At 35.9% G+C, this 27246-nt stretch overlaps 4 protein-coding genes across 8 annotated transcripts; 3 read left to right on the top strand and 1 right to left on the bottom strand.

The window, feature by feature from the left end:
• The first annotated feature begins 155 nt into the window (after positions 1–155).
• On the top strand, positions 156–1492 carry LOC122036046 (OVARIAN TUMOR DOMAIN-containing deubiquitinating enzyme 4-like). Its single transcript, XM_042595224.1, has 5 exons — positions 156–308; positions 640–761; positions 835–875; positions 951–1049; positions 1141–1492. The coding sequence occupies exons 1-5, from the start codon at positions 263–265 to the stop codon at positions 1316–1318; spliced, it is 486 nt and encodes a 161-aa protein (XP_042451158.1). The 5' UTR covers positions 156–262; the 3' UTR covers positions 1319–1492.
• A 2187-nt stretch (positions 1493–3679) lies between these two features.
• On the top strand, positions 3680–11641 carry LOC122036037 (aspartokinase 2, chloroplastic-like). 5 transcript variants are annotated; one of them, XM_042595218.1, is made up of 17 exons: positions 3680–3826; positions 4021–4455; positions 4573–4655; positions 4744–4784; positions 5815–5969; positions 6599–6748; positions 6847–6942; positions 7110–7226; positions 7560–7679; positions 7773–7865; positions 7956–8072; positions 8551–8667; positions 8786–8848; positions 8948–9692; positions 9931–10270; positions 11215–11296; positions 11362–11641. In XM_042595218.1, exons 2-14 carry the CDS (start codon positions 4054–4056, stop codon positions 9098–9100), a joined length of 1707 nt encoding a protein of 568 aa, XP_042451152.1. In that variant the 5' UTR covers positions 3680–3826; positions 4021–4053; the 3' UTR covers positions 9101–9692; positions 9931–10270; positions 11215–11296; positions 11362–11641. The 5 variants fall into 5 exon arrangements, with proteins under 5 accessions (XP_042451152.1, XP_042451150.1, XP_042451149.1 ...); XM_042595216.1 differs by having other exon boundaries at positions 7956–8084; positions 11215–11268; positions 11365–11641; XM_042595215.1 differs by having other exon boundaries at positions 7956–8084; positions 11365–11641.
• Positions 11642–11744: 103 nt separating this feature from the next.
• On the bottom strand, positions 11745–18539 carry LOC122036039 (protein TONNEAU 1a-like). Its single transcript, XM_042595219.1, has 8 exons — positions 18397–18539; positions 15019–15151; positions 14649–14737; positions 14432–14542; positions 12627–12760; positions 12514–12539; positions 12287–12440; positions 11745–12005 (listed from the first exon to the last, which is right to left on the bottom strand). Exons 1-8 carry the CDS (start codon positions 18481–18483, stop codon positions 11954–11956), a joined length of 786 nt encoding a protein of 261 aa, XP_042451153.1. The 5' UTR covers positions 18484–18539; the 3' UTR covers positions 11745–11953.
• Positions 18540–23967: 5428 nt separating this feature from the next.
• On the top strand, positions 23968–26906 carry LOC122036041 (protein G1-like7). Its single transcript, XM_042595220.1, has one exon. The coding sequence runs from the start codon at positions 24140–24142 to the stop codon at positions 24728–24730; it is 591 nt and encodes a 196-aa protein (XP_042451154.1). The 5' UTR covers positions 23968–24139; the 3' UTR covers positions 24731–26906.
• Positions 26907–27246: the final 340 nt, after the last annotated feature.

Below are 27246 nucleotides of genomic sequence, written 5' to 3'. Positions count from 1 at the left end.
CCAGAATAAAAAGCCGCCAAAAAAACCAAAAAAAATGAGTAAAAGAGATATTAAAGTAGCCAAGAATGAAGAATCCCATGCATGGAATTCGATTCCCCTCCTTTGCTCCACCCTTTCCTCTCTGCCACGAATCATTCCGTGGATTCCCTCCCCTTTCCCCCTCCCCTGATCGTCAGCTAACTCGACTTGACTCTCTCTCAGCTCTCCTTCAGAGCATTGCCTGCTGCATGAATGCACGCCTGCCTTCCGTGCTCCTCAATCCATGTCGGGATCGGAGCGCACCTCCCGTAGCCATCTGCGATCCATTCGTATGTCATTCTTTCCAATCGACGAGAAAGCTCTAGCTTATTAGTCCTCTGCTTGCAAGCCAAGCATGCACTCCTATTCTTTTCTTCTGCCCAAATTAAAGTTCGGTGCAACTTTAGCTGCTTTTGTGTTATTTCTGTTTCAGTGCCTTTTGATCTGCTTTTCATAACGGTGAGAATGGGAAGTGGCTTGGGTTTGTTTCAAGATATCTTATTTAGATCATCAGAGAGAGAGAGAGACAGAGAAATTTATGTTAATCTGTCGAAGTGATTAGCTAGCTTCCAGAAAATTAACAAGCATTTATATATAATGCTGCATTAATTATCGTTGCAGGAATACCTGGTGATGGAAGGTGCTTGTTCAGATCAATAGCCCATGGTGCCTGCCTCAGAGAAGGGAAGCCATCTCCAAGCGAAAACCTCCAGAAAGAACTTGCAGATGAGCTGAGATCAAAAGTAATAAAACTTCCAATTTTTTATTTTTATTTTCCTTTTTTCTTCATGAAATTAAACCTGTTCATTTTACCAGGTGGCTGATGAATTCATCAAGAGGAGGACAGACACGGAATGGTTAGTAGAAATTAAATCTCCTCAAAATCTTAAATTTTGTAGCTCATCAATCTTGTTTTTTCTTTGCGAGTGCAGGTTTCTTGAGGGAGACTTTGACACATATGTGAGGCAGATCAGGAAGCCTCACATTTGGGGAGGTGAACCAGAGCTGCTCATGTGTTCTCATGTTCTTCAGTCAGTAACAATCCAATTGACCATCATATCATATGAATTGCTTGCTGAATTTACAACTTCTGTAGATGATCATAAAGACGAGTTTTTGCAGGATGCCGATCACGGTTTACATGTCGAGCAACAGCCCTGATGGCCTAAAAATCATAGCTGAGTATGGTCAGGAATATAGCAAAGAGAATCCGATTCGAGTGCTGTATCATGGGTATGGGCACTATGATGCACTGCAGATGCCTCTTGCAAAAACAAAATCAAAATGGTTGAGTCATTGAACTGATGTAAAAGGATCAATTCAAGCAATGAAAATTTATTATATTTCAGGCACTGTGATTGTTAACGTCGAGGGGTATTGCAGGAGCATAAAAGGGAGAAAATTACATTTTTAATCCCTGACTTTATATATTTTTTTTATTTATTTTAATGTCTCAATGGATTTAAAAATTTTACCTTGCAGTTAATTTGTCCACTAAAAATAAAAATGTCCAAACACTAAATAAAAAATAAAAAAAATGAGGATTTTAGGGACAAATTTTCTAAAAATTTTCGTCGTAAATTTTTTGCGACAAAATTTACGAAAAAAAAAATTCGTCTCAAATCATTTTTAATCCCTGATTTTTTTTTCCAATTTTGATCCTGTTGTTTTATCGATTTTATTTTTTTTAGGTGACGTGATTTAAATTTTATGTTCTTTATTTATTTTAATGTCTAGAGTTAAAAAGTTTATCATGTAATTATTTGTTCACTAAAAATAAAAATATCCAAATTCATTTTTCATGTCAGTTCGTCACCATCTAAGTAATTATTAGTCATCAATTCAAATTTTAAAAAAATGATTGAAATTGGAAAACAACCTAAGTTAAGTACTAAAAATAAGCATGTGAATTTATAAATAACGGGATCAAAATTGAATAAAAGTACAAATTACGAGTCTAAAAGTATAATTTTCTCCCTAAAATGTATTAACCATTTAAGTATATTTTAACAATGGATAGTAATACCTAGGGTAATAGCGTAGGAGGTCAGATTCTCTAGTTCAGATCTTTTGGATCAAAAAAGGTCCTACAAGTTTATGGATGGGGTGAGCTGGATCTCATCTATTTAACCATGAATGAGCATGAGTCCAAGATTAATTTAGAGATCCAGGATCAAAGGATCCATGCCCATGGTGTCGTAGTGGCAATATATCTTTTAAATTTTCCAGACATCTAAGGAATAAATCTCAACTGATGAATTTCTCTTAATATGGGGTAGTTAAATCCTAATCGTCACTTTGACTGGCCGATTCACCAACTCGTAGTCGAAAAATTAAAATTGACCACATATTTAAAAAACCCTCTACTCAAGTTATCAATTGGTACCACGAGAAAATATCATGATTTGAAATGTTAAGTATTGAATTTTTAAAAAATATATAATAATAATAATAATAAACGGATGAATTAAATCGTAAAATACGAAGTAAGAGTGATAAATTAAAATTAGATCGGGTTAGAACTAAGTCCAATGGGAAAGCTTGAAGATTAGGATTATGTTGGACAAATTATGACCGAACTAAGTTTAAAATTTAAATGAGTTCAGTAAATTTAAAATGAATTAAATATTTTTGAAAAAATCTTCTCGTTTCTTTGTTTTTCTCTCTACACATGCAATATCCCTCATCATGACGTACGCCACTGTCATGCCTTGACTCATCCCCTATTTTATTTTTTTTGTTTCTTCCTCCTCCTCCTTATTTTCTTCTTCTATTTCTCTTCTCCAACTGCAGTAAATTTGTAATTTTTTTCTCTCATCTTCGCAAGTACAAGAGCTCTTTTTTCTCTTCCTCTCTCTTCTCCATCAAACAAAAAAACGTAGTATCAGCTGTTATTTTCTTCCAGCAACAAGATCAATCCTAGTATTTTCTTTCTCTTATTATATTTTCTAGAATTTTATTGACACAAAAAAATAATTTTGTTTTACCTTATTTTGTCATGCTCTCTTTGTATTGTTGCCGAGCCGAGCTCACCGGAGCTAATCGAGATTACTAACGTACGAAGGAGATAAAGTTGGGGATCGAACAGTCCCATCGACCACCAAGGTATATTAGAAAGTGTACGTGGTGAATAGTCCAGTATCCTTTGGTAGCACGTCCTATTTGGAGAAAAAATTCGTACAAATATGTTATAGCTGGAGATCGAATCGTGGATAATTGGATGATAATCTGAATGTCTTACAATGACACTATAGCCCCGGGATCGAATGATGCTTTGATTTCTTTATTCTTTTACGTTTACAGTAGAATTCTAAAGCATAAATTTATTTTATTAAATTACTAATTAGGATGATTATATAGATTAGAATTGTGGTGAATGCTAAATATCACGGGAAGTAAAATTAATTTTTCCGACTTTGATTCTGTGATTGAATTTTTATTTTAATGAGAACCAGACTCGAGTCGAAGTTTCTGAATTTAAATTTATTTTTTACTTATTAAATTCAAAATTTAAAATTTAAATTATGAAAATCGAGTATTATTTTTTTTAAAAAAATTTAAAATATGCATGACAGAAACTTAGGAGCTAAACAGGGTAAATAGTTGAAATGATCGTGGCTAATTGAAATGTCAATAATAATATTTTCAAAGTAATAATTTTTTAAAAAAAAAACTGTCCCACCCATCCTATCACGCATTTCTTCCTCGTGTTCGTGTGGTGTGTCTGTCTTGCTCGAGGAACTCCGCCGCCCTTGAGAGGTGAAGCAGCGGCAACCCTAATCCCTACCTTTTCCAAATACCAATCGTGGTACGGTCTCATTCTTTGCCTTCTTGCTTCTAATCGTGCAGTCGGCCAATATCTGATTCTGGTTGCGCATTATTCTAAACCTTTGTTGGTTTTCGTGTTGATCTTTCTGCTCCGGTTCGAAACTTTCTTCAAGTTCGTCCTTTTCCTCTTCTTTGCGTCGAAATCAGTTGGGGATTGACCTGTTTGTGTTGCAGAAATTATAGAGAGTGCTCCCTTTGTCTGGAATCATGGCAGCGTCTATCCAATTTGCCCTTCAATCTCCTATTACCGGAAATAAGAGGAATTCGACGACCTCTATTGGAGTATCATCGAGATTTTGTTATATTAAGCTCGGAACTGAACCTTCTATGAGATGGGTCTGTGTAAAGAGGAAGTGTAGTTATGATAGAAGAATTTTGACGGTCAGCTGTCAGAAAGGAGTAACGTCTTCCTCCAAGGAGGGTGAGGCATGGAAGCAGAGTTTGGACGGTGAAGCAACGCCACTGAGTGTTGTGATGAAATTTGGCGGGTCATCAGTCGCTTCGGCGGAGAGGATAAAAGAGGTAGCTGACCTCATTATAAGCTTTTCTGAGGAAAGGCCGGTGATCGTTCTCTCTGCCATGGGAAAGACGACTAATAAACTTTTGCTGGTTCGTGCTCTTTGAAGCTTCCTTTTCATCTATGTGCTCAGACTTTTCTATAATTGGAAAAAGAACAGGACACTTTTTTTGCTGATATCTGGAATGTTCAATGCTTAATTAACTTAGGCTGGTGAGCAAGCAGTTTGCTGTGGTGTTTCTAATGTATCAGAAATTTCTGAGTTAGGATTGATAAAAGAGCTTCACCTCAAGTATGTAACTTTGTTATGTCCTGGTTTATCCCGCTTATATTGTATTCGGAGTATAATATATCTGTTTTTCTTTTATTGATATTCTCAGGACAGTTCTTGAACTCGGGCTTGACAAGTCTATCATATCTGGTGAACTTGTTTTCTTCCACCATGTTATTTGATTTTTTTTGTTCAGTATTTGTTTATATATTTATGTATTAATGCACAAAATATTAGGTTGGTGACGATTGGTATTTTCTGTTTCATAAAATGTCTATACTACCTTTAAATTTGTTTTCTATAAGCCATAACATCATTTAAGGTTGCATTTATTTGGGAAACAAGAGCTAGGTTTATGAGATGGGCGATTTGGTTTTCACATGGAAAGTGGATATTACTCTTTGGACAATAATAATTAGTAAGATTGGGTGTATATAAGATTTCTGTTATTATAAAGCAATCTCTAGATTGAACTAATTTTGACTTTTAGTTTTTGAATTTGACGAATAGTAGCTAGGTTGCATGATTCTTCATATGAAAACATGTAGAGATGGTTTCAAAAGGTTGCCTGCTATGAAAGTTCCATCTTACTTATGATATACAAAATTGAAGCTGGTGAATGTGGGCTAGTTGCTAGATAGACTATATAAGGCTATGTATGTTGTTGAGGGAAAAATTAGTTTTCCTCCTCAAGGAAGCCTAGGTAGCCCTCTTTACCATAATATATTATTGATGAAAGGGAATTAGCATGAACAATGCATAACATTTGTCTAATGACTAAAGAACAACAAACCTCAGACTAATAAGCAGAAAATTTCAAAACTATATGTGCAGAGTTGTTAATTAAATGTGACTATGATATGTGTTCAACACATCGTTACTATTTAGATTGGTTTTCTCTGGAACTTCATCTTATCTTATCTTGGTGGAATGTCAATAGTAAGAGTATCTAGGCGAATGGCTAGTGGCCACTTGCTTAAACAATTCTAGCATATAGAGTGGTGATTGATTCCGTTGTTAGACAATCTATAAATTGCTTAACCATTCAGAAGCTAGTGCATATTTAGTCATCCTGCATTTTTTTTCTCCAAAGAAACTCGAGATGCAGCCCATGGATAGTTATTGTGAATCATAATCAGAATTCTAATTTTTGTCAAATAATGTAAACAACATTTTGCAGTTTTGTTGGATGAGTTAGAACAACTTCTGAAAGGTATTGCAATGATGAAAGAGCTAACACTTCGTACAAGAGACTATCTGGTTTCATTTGGAGAATGCATGTCTACACGAATCTTTGCAGCATATCTAAACAAAATTGGTGTAAAAGCACGACAGGTATTCCTCCACCCCCCCCTTTCATTGCATGAAAATTAAACTGTCTCAAATTGGATGATTATGAATATACTCTAATGTTTGCCAACTAAAAATATTTAGCTGACACAATCTGCTTGTATGTTAGTTCTTCTATTTGGCTTGTTCTTTTACTTGACTTGCACACGAGGATGTTCATGTTGTTGTTCTCATTTTTCCTTTTTAACTATTCTCGCCTTTTCACTCTTATGACAGTTATTTTGTATAGGATATTCTCTTATATTTGATGCATCTTGTACCAAATTTGAATGTAAATCTGCACCACCAAAATACAATTATCAAGATTTTGAGACTAGGTAGAACTATTAGGTTTGTTGGCCTCGAACAAATTCATATGCAGTAAAATATCAGAATGGAATTTATTCATTTATTAACGGTGTTAAATATCGATGGAGTCCTGAATGAGATTCGTCATTCATATTTTGACTAAATGTAACTCGTTGGAGGGATTTCTATGAACTGATGTTAGGCTAAGTTTGGATGATCAGGTAGCATATACTTGTGTCGTTGAAATTTGATGTTCTTTTTTTCAAATGATTCCTAAAGTGGTATATTGGAATTAACTAATTGTTTTGCCTTAAATGTTTTTGCAGTACGATGCGTTTGATATTGGTTTCATAACCACAGATGACTTTACAAATGCAGACATCTTGGAAGCAACTTATCCTGCTGTTGCCAAGAAGTTACATGGTGATTGGATTAAGGATTCAGCAATTCCTATTGTTACTGGCTTTCTTGGGAAGGTAAACTCTTAGGCTACCTTTGTACAATTGCGACAGTATTATACAAATTAAATTGTATCTGAAAGGTCTTTGCTTTTGCTTTTGCTTCCTTGATTCAGGGTTGGAAAACTTGTGCTGTTACAACTTTAGGCCGAGGAGGAAGTGACTTGACTGCTACGACTATTGGCAAAGCTTTGGGATTACGTGAAATTCAGGTTAAATCTTGTTTTCTTTGAAGGGTCTTATTTCAGATTAACCTATTCTTTCCTGCACTCTCGAGTCTCGATCAACATTAAATAATTATAATTGCCTCGAATTACGGGAATTCATTTTCTAGCTATTAAGTATCATCCATTATATGCTCTAGTTTTGTTTTCTACAGGTCTGGAAGGATGTTGATGGTGTCTTGACTTGTGATCCTAATATATATCCCAAAGCAAGGCCTGTTCCGCATTTGACATTTGAAGAGGCAGCTGAGCTTGCCTATTTTGGTGCTCAGGTATGCCTGCTTCTGTGATTCATAAATGATTTTTTCTTACTGAATTTTTTGTTCTTCTTTCTCATTACTTATGTTTATCTAATATTAAAAAAGTTCAAGTTCTGCTGCCGCAAAGGACCTTTCATCTTTGTTAATGAATATATCCTATTCTTATATCAAATTTCCTTTCTTCTTTAAAAACAAATCAAGTAGAATCTTGTGGCTTTCATTTATGGGACACATATCCTCATGGTGATTTAAATGTTCTACTCATTTTACATTCTTCAGTTTATGATGTTCTTGTTTCTTTCCTGACCTGTTCATATTGCAAATTTCATTTTTTTTAATATACAGGTTTTGCATCCCCAATCTATGAGACCTGCTAGAGAAGGTGATATACCAGTGAGAGTAAAAAATTCCTACAATCCTCAAGCTCCTGGTACTGTCATTACAAAGGAGAGAGATATGAGTAAGGTGAGAACAATCCCTTTATCTTATTTAGTTTATAAAGCTGTGGCTAACTCTAATTATGCTTTTAGTGAAACCATCTTCTTGGGTCTAGTGCAGGCTGTCCTAACCAGCATTGTTTTGAAATCAAATATTACCATGTTGGATATAGTGAGCACTCGAATGCTTGGTCAGTATGGTTTCTTAGCCAAGGTATATGTTTGTAGTTTTGCATAAATATTCTGTGTATGCTTTATGTTTTTCCTATGGTTCACTAAAGCAACTTTGTGCTCTGGAGTGCAGGTTTTCTCCATATTTGAAGATCTAGGGATCTCTGTCGATTGTGTAGCAACCAGCGAAGTTAGCATTTCTGTGACACTGGATCCCTCAAAACTCTGGAGTAGGGAATTAATTCAGCAGGCAAGTACAGAAGTATGAACAAATACAATTCTTCTTTTGCACTGTTTGATCAAATGAACTACTTTAGCTTAGTATTCTGAGAAGGGGCATGTAGGCTGTAAGGCAGCAAGGCTCCAGATTGAAACTTGAGGCTATGCTAGTTCACCTAGGCGCATAAAATGTAATATGGAGCACACTCCGATAGGCATCTTTTGGCCTTCTCTTGTTGCATGCAGCATGCTTAATTCAGTGCCCATTTCTTTGAGCTTTGAAGTGAAAACAAATGATGCATGCAATTGTTCTTCTCAGATCTCCCACTTAATGTTCCAAAAATGTTTTTGTTTGTTCGTAGAATTTGTAAAGTAATTAAAGATAATAGGATTGTACTGATTGTAGTGCCATCATTATCTACTTTTCTCCCCCATTCAAACCTAGGCAACCTTTTTTTTAAAAAAAAAAAAAATCATCTACTACGATGATTCTCCAATTCATAATGCAGGAACTCGATCATGTGGTTGAAGAACTAGAGAAAATTGCAGTGGTTCATCTCCTTCAGCATCGATCAATCATTTCTCTTATTGGAAATGTACAACGCTCATCATTGATACTAGAAAAGGTATTCTCTTTTGACTAACACAATCAATTATCTTTTACTCTGCCAGAAGTATGAAAAATTATAAAGCAAAAGTACTCGATACTCAGCATTCACTAAAATATGTCTGGCAACACATTAGGCATTCAATGTTCTTCGCAAGAATGGAGTGAATGTCCAGATGATATCTCAGGGAGCATCGAAGGTACATTTAGCTTCTTCATTTTGTAAATTCGACATGGAAATTCCATCTATATTTGTTTCTAGTTTGGTCCATTTCTCTCATATTTACCTTTTACTACAGGTGAACATTTCCTTAATAGTTCAAGACAGTGAAGCCAAGCAGTGCGTGCCTGCTCTACATGCAGCGTTCTTTGAGAGTGATTCTCTCCCAGAGCTTGAGGAAGCTGGATTTAGCGACAATGGAGCACCAGTACCATCCATTTCTCTACTGTAGCCACCTACTAAATGGATAGATATGTTTCATTCCTCATTGGATTCATTTTTGGATGATGTAATTGATAATGCTAGTCGTCCTAAATTAAAATTTTAATGTCTAAAACTTAAATCTTAGTGTCTAGTGGATGTCTTCATCGTTAATGACAGTGTTAATTAAATCTAAATGCCTAATGGTACTTACTCTTAATTTAACATGCTACTTACTGTTTGTTACAACATGAGGCCACCAGTATTATATTATATTGGTCCAAGCATGAATGATACGGGTACGTGACTGGTTTTTTCCTACAATGAATGCTGCTATTCCGACAGTCATGGGCATCACAACTTGTCCTCTATTTAAATGATAGACTTTTGACAGCAATTCTTTATTATTAATTTCCAATTAAATTGTTCCATTATTCTTTGGTCAACAGCAGAAAATACACAGAAATTTGAGTTGGCCATGTGTACAGCTCCAGTAAGGTGTCAGACTTGAGAATTTTCTCATCCTCCATGCGTTGACGCAAGCCTTCATCTACCTTATTCTGAACCAGTATCATGTGAGATGCTCATGAAAACTACAACACATGCAATTATCTGTTTTCCTGGTAAGCAGAACAGAATGAAGGTTTTATTCTTTACGATGAGATCAGGCTGTGGGGTGGGGATTGTTGGGGGGGTCGGACTGAAACATAAACTAGTGATGAAATTTCAGCGCATGTCTCCTTTCCACACAAGAAAATTGTTAGTTTACATTTAGCAATTATTACTCTGGCTGTTAGTCATTATGTATGAATCCACTGAGAAAAAGTTTGCAGTAATACAATTGTTTTTTTTGTCTCGCAGTAAGGTTGGTCATGTGGAGTGTTGTGTAGACGCGAGGACTTTTCTAGTGGCGTATCGGCTTAGCGTTGTGAGGTCACTCCAACATTGACATAATTTAAAGGCTTTGGTGGCGAACTTAATTGCAAACAAAACAGACAAAAAAAAATGAGAGGAAAAGGTGGCTGCATCTGCTGGTTTCAGACTTAATTGCTGAAAGGAGAAGGAGAAGAAGGAGAAGGAGAAAAAAAAATATTAGGAAGGAGGTTGGTAGAAATGAGAGCAGCAGGTTAAGGCCATGGAGAGGGAAGGGAGAAGAACACGAAGCTCCTTGAGGTCTGCAGAAAACTTGAGTCTTCCTCAGGTATCAACATTCAACATCATCTTCTTCTTTTTCTCTCTAGTTTTATTTTTCTTGTTCACTGAGAAATCATTAGCTCGAGAATCAGTGTTTAACTCAGCATGTAGCAAATTTGGAGATTGGTTTCCGTGTTTTTTTTTTCTTCGATTTCTGTTGTGATTGTTGTGTGGTGTATCTGGTGGTTTCTGACTGTCAACGTTTGCTTTTTCTCTGTGAAGATTTCCACAAATGGTTCTCTTTTCATGACTAGTACTTGCTCTATCAAGTAATTAACAGTAGTATAATATATATCACTCGTTGACTTCAGCATTCAAGTCAAACTTAGGGGTGAGTTTGACAAAGTGATACAGAATGGAACTGGAATGGTTCATTCCCTCTTAGCTTTTCAATCAGTGTTGGAATTGATATTTGAGTTTCAATGATTCAACCTGACAAATGACTTATTCTCTTTCACCTATTCTATACTTTGGAAAAAGATGAATAGTTTTGTTTCGAGTTATCATAAGTCTCAGTTATTTACCCCATTTTAAAATGTGTGGAGTCCTTCTGGAATATAGTTTTTTTTTAAAAAAAAACATAGATTATCATTTTAAAACTAAAACATGAAAAATAAATAATGGATAAAGTAGCAAATAAGGATTAGTAAAGTGGCTAAGCTAGACACCGATTAAGTTAGACCAAGCAAACCTCTTATATCACGGGCTAGTCAAACCATGCTATGGCCCGATCAAGCAAGGTGGGCCTATCAATGAATTAGTATAGTCAGGGGGATCGAGTAAACTGAACAAGTTGAGTGTGTCAATTTAATGATCAAACTGAGCATGACAAACTACCATCTTACAGGATTAAATGAACTAAAGGGGTAGAAAATAATAGCATTTTATCAATATCTTTACATTCAATTCTATCAATGTTACTCTGATATATTTGATTGGATTCGTATTTAGGTGCAAGTGATTGTGATCAGTGCCAATATGGAATGCAGTCACTGCAGACAGAGGGTCTCCAAGCTTCTCTCCAAAATGAACAGTAGGAATTAATTAAGTGATTAATTTAATTGCATGGAACTAATAAATTGTCATTACTCATTCTAGCAGGGTTGCTGGACTATGTGGTGGACTTGAAGAAGAAACAAGCGACAGTGAGAGGAGTTGTGGAAGAGAACAAGAAGAGGAGAGCACATGAAGGAAAAAGCTCCAACAAGAGCAAACCGTCGCATTCCTTTGGACTCCGCCATTGTTTCGGTGCTTTTAGCTCTGAGCGATAATATCTAAATGAAATGTGTATTTTGTTCTTATTATTTTACTCTCAAAAAAGGAAATAATTAAAGAAATAAAAAAATCAGATCTGATCAACGGAGAATCTTTTCCTCTCTCTGCCAAACCTTGACATTTGTTTTGCTGTGGTCGATTAAATTATGATTTCCTTATCAAATATTTACTACTTGGACGTGGACTTCTGATATGGAAAACGCACGTCACAATAACAGAACTAGATACAAACTACAAGACCAGCATTAGGTTGCATAAAAACAGAATTAAATTACATGAATCTAAAAGAAGAAAAAACAAATCTAAATAGAAAAGGATAAACAACACTTACAAACTGCACAGGTTCTTGTTCTTATCCTATTCCTACAGGACAACAAAACGAGCAGCAAGTACGTTAGCACCATTGACAATTAAGTCAGCGACGATCAACATTTCCATCGCCATCGATCATATCGTCACTTGAATGCCTGCATTTTTTAACCATTAGCTATTGAAATCTGATGCATTTTAAACCATGACATGTTTCTCAACAAAACTAGTGAATCAAGGCACAACCGAATCTAGCAAGTGATTATTAGGGTAGCAAATGCACTGACTGTCAGTAGGATCAGTAAAAGGAAAGCTCCTAGATGACTGATAATGTTGACGACAAAAGAAAGTCAATTTGTTTTTGAATTTTCATAGTGCGGTAAGTTCAGCATGGGCATGATATAACATTAACTTATGAAAGGAATTGGTCGGCATATACCTCCAAGTTGTCAAATTTCGAGCTTTTCTATCAAGTTGGATGTTTTCTAAAGCATTTGCTGCACGAATTACATCTTCTGATACTTCATCAACATCATATTTCCATGCATAATCAGCCTTCCTGGACATGGGAATCGAGGAACTGGGCCTTCGATCTGAAAACGCAAATGAGTTGAAGTGAGCCACCACTTAATTATAGCATAAAACAAGAAGATTTGTTGTTTTTACCTGAAGATGAGTTGCGGGGTAAAGGTCTGGCATTGTGTGATCCGTATGGGGGAAAAATAATTAGGAAACTGCCAGATGAGAAACTAACAGAAAAATAAAATCAGTAACTAAACCTGCTCAATGCAGGCAATCCTCCGGATACAGCAGATGATGAAGACCTACGCACATTCCTGACTTCAAAATTAGATGATGAATCATTATCTGGATCTAGTAACCTCCCACCAGCCAATCTATTCTGAGTCAAATTCTGTGCAACATTCGTCGAAACATACTCAAAACAACTTAAAGAATCTATCGACCATTTATTTAATCTACATTAGACGTAAGAAAATGGCAGAAAGAATGGACGCACACTAGAGTACCAGTGTTTCAAAGAAACAATACTTTTAAATGCAAGCCTTCAACCCTTGGGAATTTGCGAATTTGGTTCATGATAGTGAAGCATATATATAGCTACAAATGTAAATTCCTTATACGGAGTCTGAACCGTTGTCATATATGTACCAGTTATAGGGTACCTCAAGTATAGTAGTAGGATTGAAAGGAAAAAAGAGTTTGCTCTGAAACCCCTAAACTTAGCAATGCTTCAAACTTTTGCATGCAATTCTATAGAAATTCAAAATCAGATAGTATTTTCGTAAAACTTGGGATTCAACAAATGCACCATTTTCCGGACATTAATGTTGTAATATTGAGATCTTTGAAATTACTTTTAGTTAATGGTCAATCCTGTTACTTATATTCTAATTTTAATGGATTCAACTTATTTAACCTATATAAAACAATTTGTGTTGAGAAAAGAAACATCGACTATGGATTTAAGATGAGGACATAAGGTGCGGTGAGAACTCCATCTCGTTCAAGTAGAGAACAGGAATCTAGATTTTAAACCTAAATGCTGACTTCTCTGGGCAAAGGTTGGGAGCTAATCATGAGTAATAGTGTTGAGCAACAAATTTGAAGAATGTAAACGAATAGTAAAGGGAAAACAGCAAGGTGAGAAAGCAGAGTACTCATTGATATTCATTTCAACATATTTTTGGTTATATGGATGAATTTTTTATTGCTAAAATGTAAACAAAGCAGAAACTACGAAAGGAATTGCAAATACTGTAATAAGTACATAATACCAATATTTCATAAATTTATACTCTAAGCTAACATTCTTTATATATATAAAAAGACATTCCACTTTGATTCATATGGTGAATGTAAATGCAACAAAAAATGCTTCAAGATAATACAGTCTAGTTATGGAGAATGCATTGCCCAGTCCGCGATTCAATATATCATAGTTAAAGTCTTCCTGCTTTAAAAGCAAGTATACTATTATAGATTTTCCAAGCAGTAATCTGACAAAGTAATGGACATCAAATTGCATATCCGGAGAATAACTAAGTTAGAAATAAATTTTAGTTTGAGATTACTTATGCTGGTGATTACCTGATTTTTAAATAAAACACAAGTCTGCTTTAACTTTGCTAGATTTGTTGTGGAAAAGCTGAATAGTGCAGGAACAAAATTGGATTGAATTAATAGCTTATTAGCATTTTTTTAGAAAAAGAAATGCTACCTAAAACCAAATATTTGAAATTACCCAGTTTGGTTATTCAACATTTTTTCTCCAGGTAGGAATTTTCAACTGTATATATTAGCTAATACTCCTCTAGTAATAGCCATTCAAATAGTTTCAAATGCAGCTAAAAATAAAAGCAACAAAAGAGAGTAAAATGAAGGTAGGACTAGTGGTAATATATTGCTTCTTTCGAAAAGGGGTATGCATAATACTGATTAAATCATAATACTAAATGGTTCTGCAATTATGACTTTCAGGATATATAAAAATTTATATTTTTCTAAAAAGCAAAAAAACAAGAGAACAGAAAGTTGATCATATGAGGGAACCAAGGCACTGAACCTCATATTTTAGATATCCTTCAAGAACATCTAACAGCAATGGACCACTTTCACCGTTTTTGTTTGTTCTGGTATTAAATTCCTTCAATTCATGTTGCCAGAAGTCTTTTGGCTGCCATAAAAGATAAGCATCAAGATGAAAGCTATATAGTCTTGCTGTTTTAGAATATGATTCTCATGCAAAAGTAAAATGTAAAAAGGAAATCAAGCACGCTTACCAAATTACACTCAGGTAGATAAACTTTGAGGGTGTGACCTAACTGGGCCCATTCCAAGTATTCGGAAACTAAAGCCGTTAATAACCTTCCTGAAAGCAACACAAACTCAATATTGCTGAAAGGAAATGGGCAATGTACCATATCAAGATCCTTGTAATTAATTTTTACCAACCAATGCACTGATAATAATAATAATTACTACAAAACTTGGCCTTCATTATTCACCTTCCTGTATACCCCATGTCAATTTCAAACTAAAAGTGAAATTTATTTAATCGTCAAGACATTCCATTAAAGAACTCGAAAGCACAGAAAAAGAACACCCTCCAAAGGAGCTACCATATATCTATTCACTTGTAGAAAATGAAACCTGAAGGAGAGGTATGAAGTTGCTTTGCCCGATCATTGCAGCTTCCTAATAGTGCAGGAGGAACATTGTCTTCTTTTTCAAGAGTTTGATCTTCTTCTTCTATGGCTTCAAATACACTAGCTCTGAGCTCGGCCTAACATGAACCAGAAGAAGCCACAGGACCAACAACCAAAGTGTATCATTATGCAGAATAATTAAAGACCAACAAAAATTACCAATTAACAGCTAAAACTCATTAAAATTTCTGGTTAAGCATCACCAAAGAAAATTTCCTTAAGTGTCCTAATTTTCATACAATAATTAATCCACAGAATTAAAAAATGGATGGCATCGTCAACAGCATAACACTTGACTGATATAACCTTGTCATAAAAAAAAACATAATCGGAGGTAGAATAACACAAGGAAATGACTCAAGACAACACCTATCTGTAGGGCAGATTATCACCAAGGACTTATTCAGCATTCACTATGGATGACGACAGACTTGAAAGGCACACCAAAGAGCTTTAAAAAGGAGCGGCTTCCAACACCCTGGTAATGGCTGAGTAAAGCCCCTTAACACAGAACAATTTGTATTCTTTACATGTGCCTAAACTATCCAATATAAGTTTGACGCCGGTAGGATATCAATTATCCTGCGGGCTAACGAGAAGAGAGATTGGAGAATAAGACAAAAAGAGAAAAAGAGGAAAACAAATAGAAAACCACCATTCTCTAGATTTTACCAAAAAAAAAAGAAGCTTTATTCATAATAGAGGAATAATTCCTCAAACAACCAAACACATATTTATATAAACTCTAGACGTTAAGACTCAAATAAAGGAAAAAAGAATCTTAATATATAGACTACAATTCCTATCTTGTAAAGAAAGGAAGAGAATTCAAAAAGAAAAGGAATAGGCAATCCTAAAATTTCTAAACGGACTCAAATATAAAAAAAATACAAAAGATAATAATTGCCAAAAATACCTTAAATATAAAAAGGTAAAAATTATCAAAAATAATAATAATAATTTGCGGATCCTCCTGTTGAAAAAACTCGCCCTCGAATTTAGAGAAGTTTCAAGTGGTAGCCCAGAAGAAGATCATCTGGCATCAAATCCGTATAATCTACTAGCAGCTACTACGCTTCTACTAGTCCTTTAAAAACTCCATAAAAAACCACCACCAGACACGGCTCCAACTTGGCTAGATCAACAAGAGCATTAGGATTCTTATACATCTTCAGATAATTGCTCCTCTGGTCTGCCACATCTGACATGTATTCCTTTATGTTGATCTAGAGATTCAAAGGCTCCTTCTGGTGTTCATTAAGATCCAATACATCAAAAGCGAGTACGTCCCCTATAGGCAAGCACTTTATCGACAATCTTCTTCGAACCGTTTTTAGTTTTCGTGTATACGAAGGCATAGGCATCCTAATGTTCATTACACCCATCGATTTCAACCACTTCTCCATCGGTAGGAGGTTTATCCAAGAGGGTCCTTGCACCAGTAGTGACGAGTGAAAATCCGACAGCTAGGAAGAAAGTGTGGATGGAAATGACTACCTTGTCAACTTCGTCATTGTCGTACATTGACTCGCTAATCTCTTCGATGTTGTCTTCTGGGTCTTTTTCAGATGGTGTACAATCAGTTGCTTGAGATAATTTGATAAAAGATTCTGAATTACCTTGCTGCACTCAGAACATGAATCCGAAACGAATAAATGATCTTCATCAAGTACTTCATCCGCTCCATAATCGCCATATGCCATCTCGCCAATCACCTCGATCTCGTCTCCAATTTGAGATTGAGATTCCTCCTCAATTTCTTCTAGGTCAAATTCCTCCTCAAAGTCATCTTTGAATCCATCTAGATCATCCTGGGAGTCGAAGCTATCGTCTACCATGGTGAAACCTAATTGTTCCTGAACAAAGTTTGAGTGTAACCAAAGGGAAGAAGGTGACTTTTCATCCTCTTCTTCATCTTCTCCTAATCTCTGATCTTAGCCTTGCTTTACCAGTCATATGAGCATCGCAAATGCTTCTGCCATGCCGATGCTAAACCGCTGAGTTTGAAGGCCACCAATTTTACCTTCACTTGATCGAGAATCTTCTCATAATAAAAAATCCTCTCTAATTCGTTAATCCAATCAACAAAGCCTTATGCTGGTGACGTACCAAAAAATCCGGGTAAATTAACTCGAAATCCGAGGTCTCCATGTCGATCCTCTCAACCACATACCTCCCGATCTTCAAGATTTCGCACCACTAAATGCTGAGTTAAATCTACGACTTGCCTCTATATATCATCAATTTTCACACGCTTGGTTAAATTTACAACTTGCCTCTTTAAATCCCCAAGCTCATCTTGGGTGCTACGACCATGGTGCAAGACTTCCTCAACAGGAACCTACCTGGCACGACTCGAGCACCACCATAACAACCCTCCATTGGATCTAACGCTCAGCTCTGACATCAACTGAAGCCGGACAGGATAACGATTATCCTATGAGCTAATGAGAAGCGAGATTGAAGGAGAAGGCAAGAAGAGAAAGCGCTGAAAACAAAGAGAAAACCACTGTTCTCTAGGTTTTACCAAAAAAAAAAGCTTTATTCAGAATAGAGGATTAATTCCTCAAACAGCTAAACATATATTTATATAGACTCTAGACCCTAGGAACCAAATAAAAAAAATCCTAATATATAGATTATAATTCCTATCTTGTAAAGAAAGGAAGAAAATTCTAAAAAAAATATATACTATTAACATACTCATAATCCTAAAATTTCTAAATGAACAAATCCAAAAAAATATGAAAGATAAAAATTACCAAAAATATCTAAAACACCTGAAATACCAAAAAAGTGAAAATTATCAAAAAAATTAATGATAATAATTTATGGATCCTCCAGCATCAAAGTTAAATGCACATAGATTTAAAACAGCATGTTCATTGAAAAAAAAACAAAGATGTAAAATGCAAGTCAGAAGAATCTGACTCTCAACTTCAGGGTTTCTAAGAAAAAAAGCTCTAGAGACCAATTATCTGCAGATCCATGTCCCAACACTCAAAGATCTGATAAAAACCTCTAATCAGATAACAGAAATAAAAAATCTTTGACACCGCTATGCCACCCCTAAGAAATAACCCACTAAAAGAGACAAAAGGACGGAAAAAATAGCTCGATCAATCCCCATTGAAACAGTGCTCTATAACACACAATCCTTAGCTTCAAACACTAGATAAACCTCATCGGGCATCAAAGAGAACCAAAATTTGAGAAAATATCAGAGACCTAATACCTCCCAACTCCAGCGAGAAAAACTTCTTTGACAAGATCTGAAATGACGACAGGGAAAGAGACAACAGAGTCAAGAGCAGAGATTTACCCTAATCCTGGCGAGGACGCCTTTCTTCTCAAGGGTACGGGTGACGAGCGTCTTGAGTTCCATCATTTCCCTCGAGTAGTCGTCCATCTCGTCGCCCTCCTCTTCCTCTCTCCCAAGGGTCGAGGGACTCCCCCTTTCTCAGTCGTAATTTTTTTAAAAAAAAATGCAAGAATAAATGTGCATTTGGTATTGGCTCGGCCCATGAGATACTTATCCGGCCCATTAGGCTGTTAATGGATCGAGATGGTTCAAGTTGTAGCAGACCATTCAATTTCTGAAGGTAACTGTATTATTATTTTTAAATATATTTAATTAGCTTATATATTCCATCTTGTCACATCGTTCAATTATGCTATTTGTGTGTCAATAGTATAATTCTTGTCTTCTGCCTATCAGCCCAATTAACTTTAGACATACTTGTTTTTTTTACTACTTTCCGTGTGGATTTCAGTCCATACCGCTGCTTGATAAGGCATGATTAATACTACTTCTGTTTCCCCTCGATTAGAATAATCATTCGATCATGAGGGTTTGGATTGGAGAAGGCGAGTGGAAGCACAGTGCAGCTACTGAAATTGGCACTGAATCAAATCAAGTATATCATATTTAGGGTCAAACTAAGAGAATATATTTATCAACCACTATGCAGCATGAGAAGACTGGAGATATTTCAAAATCCACACACAGTGACCTCCAACTTTAGATTGTGGATGCATTAGAAGACAGATATTCCTGTCTTCTTCCTTTGAAATGAAAGCTCATGCTTGCTCCAGTTAATCTGACATCCGCTCTGCCTCTGCAACAGTATCACTGTGCATTCATATTGAACACGATCTAACTGTTTGCATGAGGAAAAGTGACTGCACTTTTGTACCATATTTATTGCAATTTGATTGGACCGGGTCAAAATTATTTATACTCGAAATGTAAAATTTTAAAGTTTAATTCGCCCTGGCTAAGATATTTATATATATAATAATATTCTAAAATGAGTTAAGAAGTAATTAAATTTCATACAATTAATTTGAGACTCATTTATGAGATCCAAGGCAAAACTAAAGTGAAGGGATCCAAGGCAAATTAATAACCCTAGAAAATATATATTTATTTATTTATTTATTATAAAAGGAAAAAAAAAACTTAGGTTGACCTTTCGCCAATAGCTTGATGCTATGTTGATGTGATCGATCACATTAATTATTTTTTGTCTTATTCCTTTGAATTGGACCACGTTCTTTACTTGAGAGACTAGAGAGAACCAAGAAGACCGACATGTGGAATTAATTCCAAATATAAAAGAATTGAAGGATCTATGGCGCCTATTCAGCAATCTAGCAGCCAGACTAAATCTCAAACTAAAAGTATCTTTATGACCAAGACACGTGTGTTATATGCAGCATCCAAGTCTCGAATCAATCGACCACAAGCTCATGACAATATAAACCATCTGATGTATTTTAAAATTTTCAATGTGGAACTAATTAAAGTCTCACATTCACATGTATCCAACAGTGCTTTCATTCATTCTGATGTCCTGCCGAGCCTGGCAGTTGGTGGTCTCAGTCCGTTAATCATCAAGTCTACGGCTAGAATTACAGTAGGAAGGGAGACGATGACAGATTGGGGCCGGGGCAGTGTGCGGCGAGAGCAAGGGGATGGCCCATCGGCATGCATGGCAGCAGGTGCAGGGAGGGACGATGAGAATCCATACATGTACATGTATGAGCGTGACAAGATGGATCCTTTGCTGATTTAATACTGCGCGCATGCATACAAGTAATTTATGTGTACGAGAGCTGCTGGCCACTGCAGTTTCTCTGCTCTGCCTGGACAATGAAATTAATTAGTCGAGCAGTCGTGTTAGTTTGCCATTGTCTCTGTGGCAATTGCCCAGCTAGGGTTTGCCATCAATGCACAAGGTAGGTGGCAAAGAGGGATTGGCAGAGAGGGTTTTGGAGGCATGCGTATACTGAGGTCGGGCTTGAGGGACAGGAGGTACCTGAACAAGTTGGCCCTCTCCTTAACATGGCTCAGCCCTCAGTATTTCTCTGAAACACGCATGCGTGACGTAGGGAACAGAACTCAGGTACATGCATGCGTAGCTAGGAGCTGCTCATCATCGCCCCGAGAGCCTAACTGAGTTGGTACTCCGATATGTATCACATGAAAGTAACTCATTTACCATCCTTCCACATGTTTTAGGGCGGACCGTGGAAGAATTCATGGGACGAAAGTTATCACCTTTTTATCATCACACTGCAGTTAATATTGATCTATCATCGAGCTCCAACAATGAATTAGGTACTTAATTCACCAAAACATCTGAGCTATTAGCATGATCCGGAGTATATATATTAATGCTATCAACTGATATTTATGATGTTAATTATAGGAGCAATTAGTTAATTAATCAATGTTTAAGGATAATTATGATTAACTATCAGATAACATGTAAACATGTTCTAGGGCTTGGAGATTTTTCCGAAGCGATGACTCTCAAGGGTGAAAAGTGTTGTGACTAGAGCAGAAAGAGTGATTGTTGTGAACAATTGATCGAACCCTTGGTTTGATGATGATAGAGACCTAAGGTAGTAGGGTAATCCTCTTTCGTCCTGCCTATTCATTCTACTGACAAATATATACATCACACATATCTCTTTGTCTGGCACGTAATCATGGTGGCAAAGCAAAAGACGAATATGCTCATCCTAACATCTCCATCAACTCGTCTCAGGATTAACACGGAGGAAGTAAATCAAGGATGACTATTAGGCGGAGACATTTACCTCGGTTTTGTCAAGATTCGAACCCCAGACCCCATGGTAGCAACACCTTATGCACTAACAACTAGACCGTCCCGAGGAAACGTCTGGCACATGATCATGAATTTATTGAAGGGGGTATAGGGATGTCAAAAATGAATTCGATCCTACGATCTGATCTGAGTCGACTTAAAAAAATCATGTTCAGATTAGAAATTCTTGAATTCGGGTCGGATTCAAATTGGAGGATTTCGGGTTTAAATTTTTTTTGGCAGATTCGGGTCAGGTTCCGATTAACTTGAATTTAGGATTTAGTAGATTTTTTATGATTAAATAAATTTTTACTTTAAAAATTAAGATATTTTTATGTATAATAATATTAATATTAGTATGATAATGATAGAGTATAGATAAAAGTAAAGAATTATAAGAAAAATACCTAACAAATAGTCAGATTGAGTCGGTTCTTTCGATTGGATTATTCGGCTCGGGTTCGAGTTGGTCTGGTTGGTTAGGTTCGGATTCAGGTTTAGGGATTTTGAGTTGAATTCATGTTCAGATTTAGGGTTTTGGTTCGGGTTGAGATTAAAAAATTATTTAAATTAACTCACTCTAATTAACACCCCTAACAGGGTAGCACGATGATACATGGATCCGAGCTTCAAGAGGTCATAACTCTTGGCACAGATTGAATCATGAGACCTTTAATATATTAAATTGAATCTTATTTAGAAATCTACAATTGATGATCGGTGTAACCCGTAACGACCCAGTTTCAAATACAAAAAAACATTGTTTAAATTTTTTCAGAGGCTTAGAATAATTTTTGTCATTGTTTTAAGGTTATTTCTGGCTTTTACAATATCGTCAGTGTTTTGAGACTATTTAAACTTTTATTTAGCTAATGTCTCTGTGTTTGACGATTTCTTGTCTTTTTAAAATTCTTCTATGAAAACTAACCTTTAGAATAATTACTATTATATCCGGCGTCACATGATAATGCTCAAAATCAATTTTTAATATACCACAATAGATGCTAATAACACATTATTATTTTCTCAAGCGGAAGCTAATTGTATATTACATCTACTTGTGACATATCGATATTTAGTGGCTTCACAATAAATTCAATAAATTTCTCACTCTCATACATTGAAAGGTAAACATACAAAGGAGTGAGACTAGTAAGAACCTTCTATTGCCCCATTTGGGATCTTCCAATTACATTATATCTTGGTTTTGGTTGAGTACTACTGTAAATCAATTTAATTTGATCTGGTTTATTACCTTTGCAAACAAGAGGAAATTACTATAAATCTTTAAAAAAGATTGATTGTTTCATCCATAATATGACTTGACTCTTGAATAAGATACCACATTAAAATTTTCTTGAGAAACATATTAATTATTATTTAGATAAATAATTAATTTTGTGCCTAATGTGGTGTCAATTTGATATATAAACATTGTCCGATGAGGTAGACTGAGATTAATTATCTACTTAATCACTTAAATCCTTTATACATTAGGGATCAGGATTTCAAAATTTTAAACATAGAGAGATAAGGGTCCAACTATAATTAATTAAGCCTTTGGAAAGAGGATACCAATTATATTACTAACTTAAGTACTTAAGCACAGGTTTTACCCTTGACATTCCCTGAGATATGTATTAATTATGCTTTATATATATTTTTTTAGTGTCTCTTGTGAACTCATTAGAACCTTAAACAAGCAAATAAATAGGTGATTTATTCCAAAAGAAGCTTAATTTTCAAAATTTACTCCTAATTGTTTCAAATTAACAGGCAACTCAATAGTGCCTTTCATGCATTAGTTCTTCACTAGATTTATCATAAAGTTAAAAGAACTAATTCTAGATAACAATCTCAGTAGTACTTTCTTAAGACTGATTGCATCTCAATCACTTTTTTGGGATGATCAATCATTTTTTCTATAACATTAACCAATATAAACTTAAAGTTTCTGAGTTTCCATTTGATATCTCTTAATAAGTAGTAAAAAAATGCTATATCTAACTGTCCTTTAATAGTTTAAGAGAAAAAAAAATTAAAGAAAATAACTTGAAACAACAATTGGCATTCCATCCCCCTTGATCTAGTGAAGTAATCACGACCTGACATCAGTCTTAAGAGAATCTTAAAGTATGATCAAAGATATACAAATTTTAGTAGATTGTATATATTTGTATACATTCCACACATCAGTAGACTTGCATATGAGTATTTAATTACACTGTAGTCGGACTAGTTTGCATTTTAAAATACCCCAATTTATAGTAAGCAAATAGATCCCTAAGAATAGTTAAACCTAAGAACGGATAACCTTCATTAAGTTATCTAAGACTATAAGTACATGCAGTGGAGATTAAATAATCGGAAATAATTGCTCTCAAATTCCAAAATAAAATGTATTGTTTTTTTTTTGGTTGGAGAAAAAAAAAAAAAAATTGGCCTTAAGGAAGTGATGAGTTTGGCCTTAGGTGACATTAAAAAAATAAATAAATATGTTCGTCCCAGCGTCCCTCGTCAATTCGTCTCAGGATCAATAGCTTTTAGAATAATGACTAACACATAGCTTCAGACCTCATGATGATAACACCTCATGTGCTAGCCGCTAGACCTCAACTTAATCTTAGAAAAGTGATAGTAGATAGATTATAAGATGCACTTTACAATCTATCATAAAATTATATGAAAATAAATAAATTATGAGATCAATTTATAGTCGATCATCAAATCTACTCTGAAAAATAAGAGTGGTTTTTTGCACGAGAGCATGTGCCCCCGCCAGATAGTCGACAGAACAATAACCCTCCCATGCTCTAATTTGGGCCACCATGTGACATTATCGCCCTCTCATCTCATAGTTCCCTCCGGCCGGCGCTAACGGAATAGCCAGCTCCCCTCCTCCTCCTCCTCCTCGATCCCGGCGTTTTTGTAGCAACTTCCGGGAGGCGCATGGACTCGTCGGGGGCCGCGGCAGGGCCGGGAGGGGCGTCTTCGTCTTCGTCTTCGTCGCGGCCGAGCAGGTACGAGTCGCAGAAGCGGCGGGATTGGAACACGTTCCTGCAGTACCTCCGGAACCACAAGCCGCCGCTGGTGCTCTCGCGCTGCAGCGCCGCCCACGTCATCGAGTTCCTGCGCCACCTCGACCAGTACGGCAAGACCAAGGTCCACGTCCCTCGCTGCCCCTTCTACGGCGCCGCCGCTGTGGATGCCGGTAACTTAGCAATGGACCCCACCTCGACCTGCGGGTGCCCGCTCCGCCAGGCCTGGGGCTCCCTCGACGCCCTCGTCGGCCGCCTCCGCGCCGCGTACGAGGAGTCCGGCTCCGGCACGGCCGACACCAACCCCTTCGCCGCCCGCGCCGTCCGCATCTACCTCCGCGACGTTCGCGACGCCCAGGCCAAGGCCCGGGGCATCCCCTACCACAAGAAGAGACGCCGAAAGGGAGCTGCCGCAACCGACGCCCCCGGAGGTGAGTCGGCCTCCTCCTCCGCCGCCATCAGCGGCGACAGCTCCGGTGGCTCCGCTCCTGGTGGCAGCTAGCTACTAGCTCTAATAATTAAAGATCTATCTCTCTTCTGTCTGATCTCTCTCGTAAGCCTGCATTACTTTGACGATTTATATTCTCGAGGAAAAACAAATAATTAACTAATCGAGAGATTTTATTTTTATGCCAACTCTTGCGGTTTAATTTTAGAACATTATCATTTCTTTTAATTATCGTCTTTAAAAACACAAATTTTTTCCTCCATCTCATTTCACATTATTAGTTTACGTATCGACTATATTTTTTGGAGGAAAAAAAAGTTATAATAATTGACAGGTTTGTTCTCTGATGTGACTGGATCAATCTGACACTGATCTGATGCGAAGAAACAGCGCATGAAGTATCAGTCTTAGGTTTAGGTCTCTGGTTGAGACTCTGGATAACGCTAGCTGCTGCCTTCTCTTTCATTACTGATCTCTTCTCTTGCCAATTTGCAATGCTCTCTCTCATGATAGTTATATTATACCCTAATGTTTCTATATCTTGTCTCTCTCCCTATTTATATATGTTTTGCAAGAATCTGAAATGTGATGGATCTAATAACATGTTTGCACATTAATTATACTTCAGTAGTATATACACCAATTGAATTCTCGACCTCCTCCATCAACATGCATATATCATCATTAAACTGCTAGCTGCCTCTGCATTCCTTTTTCTTTTTCAGACTGGATTTTAATGTTACAGCTTTCCATTCATCACTACTCAGTTCCAGTACTAGATTAATTGTAATTGTTGACTCTAGTATAGTCTTGGTTCGTACGTATAGAATTATTAATGGAACAGCAACACGTTTAGCAAAGAGAGAAGTGAGGTAGTACTGAATCATACATAGATGTAATGATACAGCTTTCCATTTTTCACTTAGCTTCTTGACGACAAATTAATAGTGTGCCTAGAGATCCTCTCTGTCTCTTTTAATTTCTTCCAAGACAAATAATGATCTTCAAAACTTGCTGGGTTTGGGCATGGAGTTAATTTTGGTAGATTATTACTAATCGTGATCAATTTTGGACTGGTTTAGAGCTAGGCATGTGATGATGATGTTTTAATTTTATGCGCATATGGCTTGGATGCTAGAGTTTCTTGCTAGTCTTAATAAGTGCCGAATCATGTCTTTTTTGTTATTTTTTTTTTTCCAAATTTGATTTGGTTTGAATAATTATAATAGTGTCTTAATTAATATTTTTAAGGATGATTTGTTAGGAAGGACGAGTACAAAAAAAAAAAACTTTCAAATATTTTTCTTCCCCTTTAATGAAGCAAGGGAGTTCATCTGTTTTAGAAGAATTTTTTTCATTTATCATGCTTTATTTTATATGGCACTCATTAATTTGACACTTAAAGAAATTTTTTTAATAGATAAAATTTAAAACATGTTTTTGTTTTTATTTTGCTTTCTAGAAATAGCTTGAAAAATATTTTCCAATAATTAAGTAAACTAAAAAAATGATTTAATTTGTCGCGACGTTGAAAATATAAACAAGATTAATTAAATATTTAATATTATGTATATGAATATTGGAGGTCGTTTGGAGGATGCATGAATGACTCCTAGGATGATGCATGTATGACATTTATTATTGATTCATGTATTTGTGTAGATATATCTTGGGTATTCCTTATAAATACTCTATGTATTTAACAATTTAGACGTGAAGAAAAGATAATAAGAAGTAGTTTACTCCCATCTTGAGTGTTATAGTTTTTATGCTCTTCATCTTCTAACAAAGTGGTATCAGAGTACACCATTTCTGTTTGGAGACAAAGTTTGAAGGAAAAATATCGAATGGAACTCCATTTGTTGTTCCATCTCTCACCAAGGGAAATTATGATAATTGGTGCATAAGAATAAAGGCTTTGCTTGGAGCATATGAAACTTGGGATCTCGTGGAGAATGTCGTTGATGAAAATGAGGTATCCGTCAAGAAAAGGGACCAAAAGATGCTCACCCTCATCTGTTACAATTTGGATGAAAAGATGTTCAAAAAAGTTGTTGCGACAACTACTTCCAAGCAAGCATGGGAAACTCTTCAAGCTTCATTTAAAGGTGTTGATAAAGTGAAGAAGGTACGCCTTCAAACATTGAGAGGAGAGTTTGAATCTCTATGTATGAAGGATTCTGAATCCATTTTGGATTATTTCTCAAGAATATTGGTGGTCATTAATCAATTGACAAGATATGGAGATGATATGAAAGATGATCGAATTGTTGAAAAAATTTGAGATCTTTGGATCCAAAATTTAATTATATCGTAGTTGTCATCGAAGAGTCTAAAGATCGAGATAATGACAATAATGAAAAATAATCTCCAATTGATTTTAATCAATTGAAATTTATTATATTTGACAATTATATTATAATAATCTCCAATTTATTATAATCAAGATCAACACTACAATCACATGAATCAAATAGCAAAAAACAATAATACTTCCAAATCTATTATATTTATTGCTATGTTTATAAATTATACATCATATTTAATCTTTTAGACAACTTGTATAAATA

Source organism: Zingiber officinale, unplaced genomic scaffold (assembly GCF_018446385.1).
Source record: "Zingiber officinale cultivar Zhangliang unplaced genomic scaffold, Zo_v1.1 ctg131, whole genome shotgun sequence".
Classification (NCBI taxonomy): Eukaryota; Viridiplantae; Streptophyta; class Magnoliopsida; order Zingiberales; family Zingiberaceae; genus Zingiber; species Zingiber officinale.
Note: the sequence above shows the minus strand (reverse complement) of the source record. Positions and strands in the feature narration are given on the sequence as shown.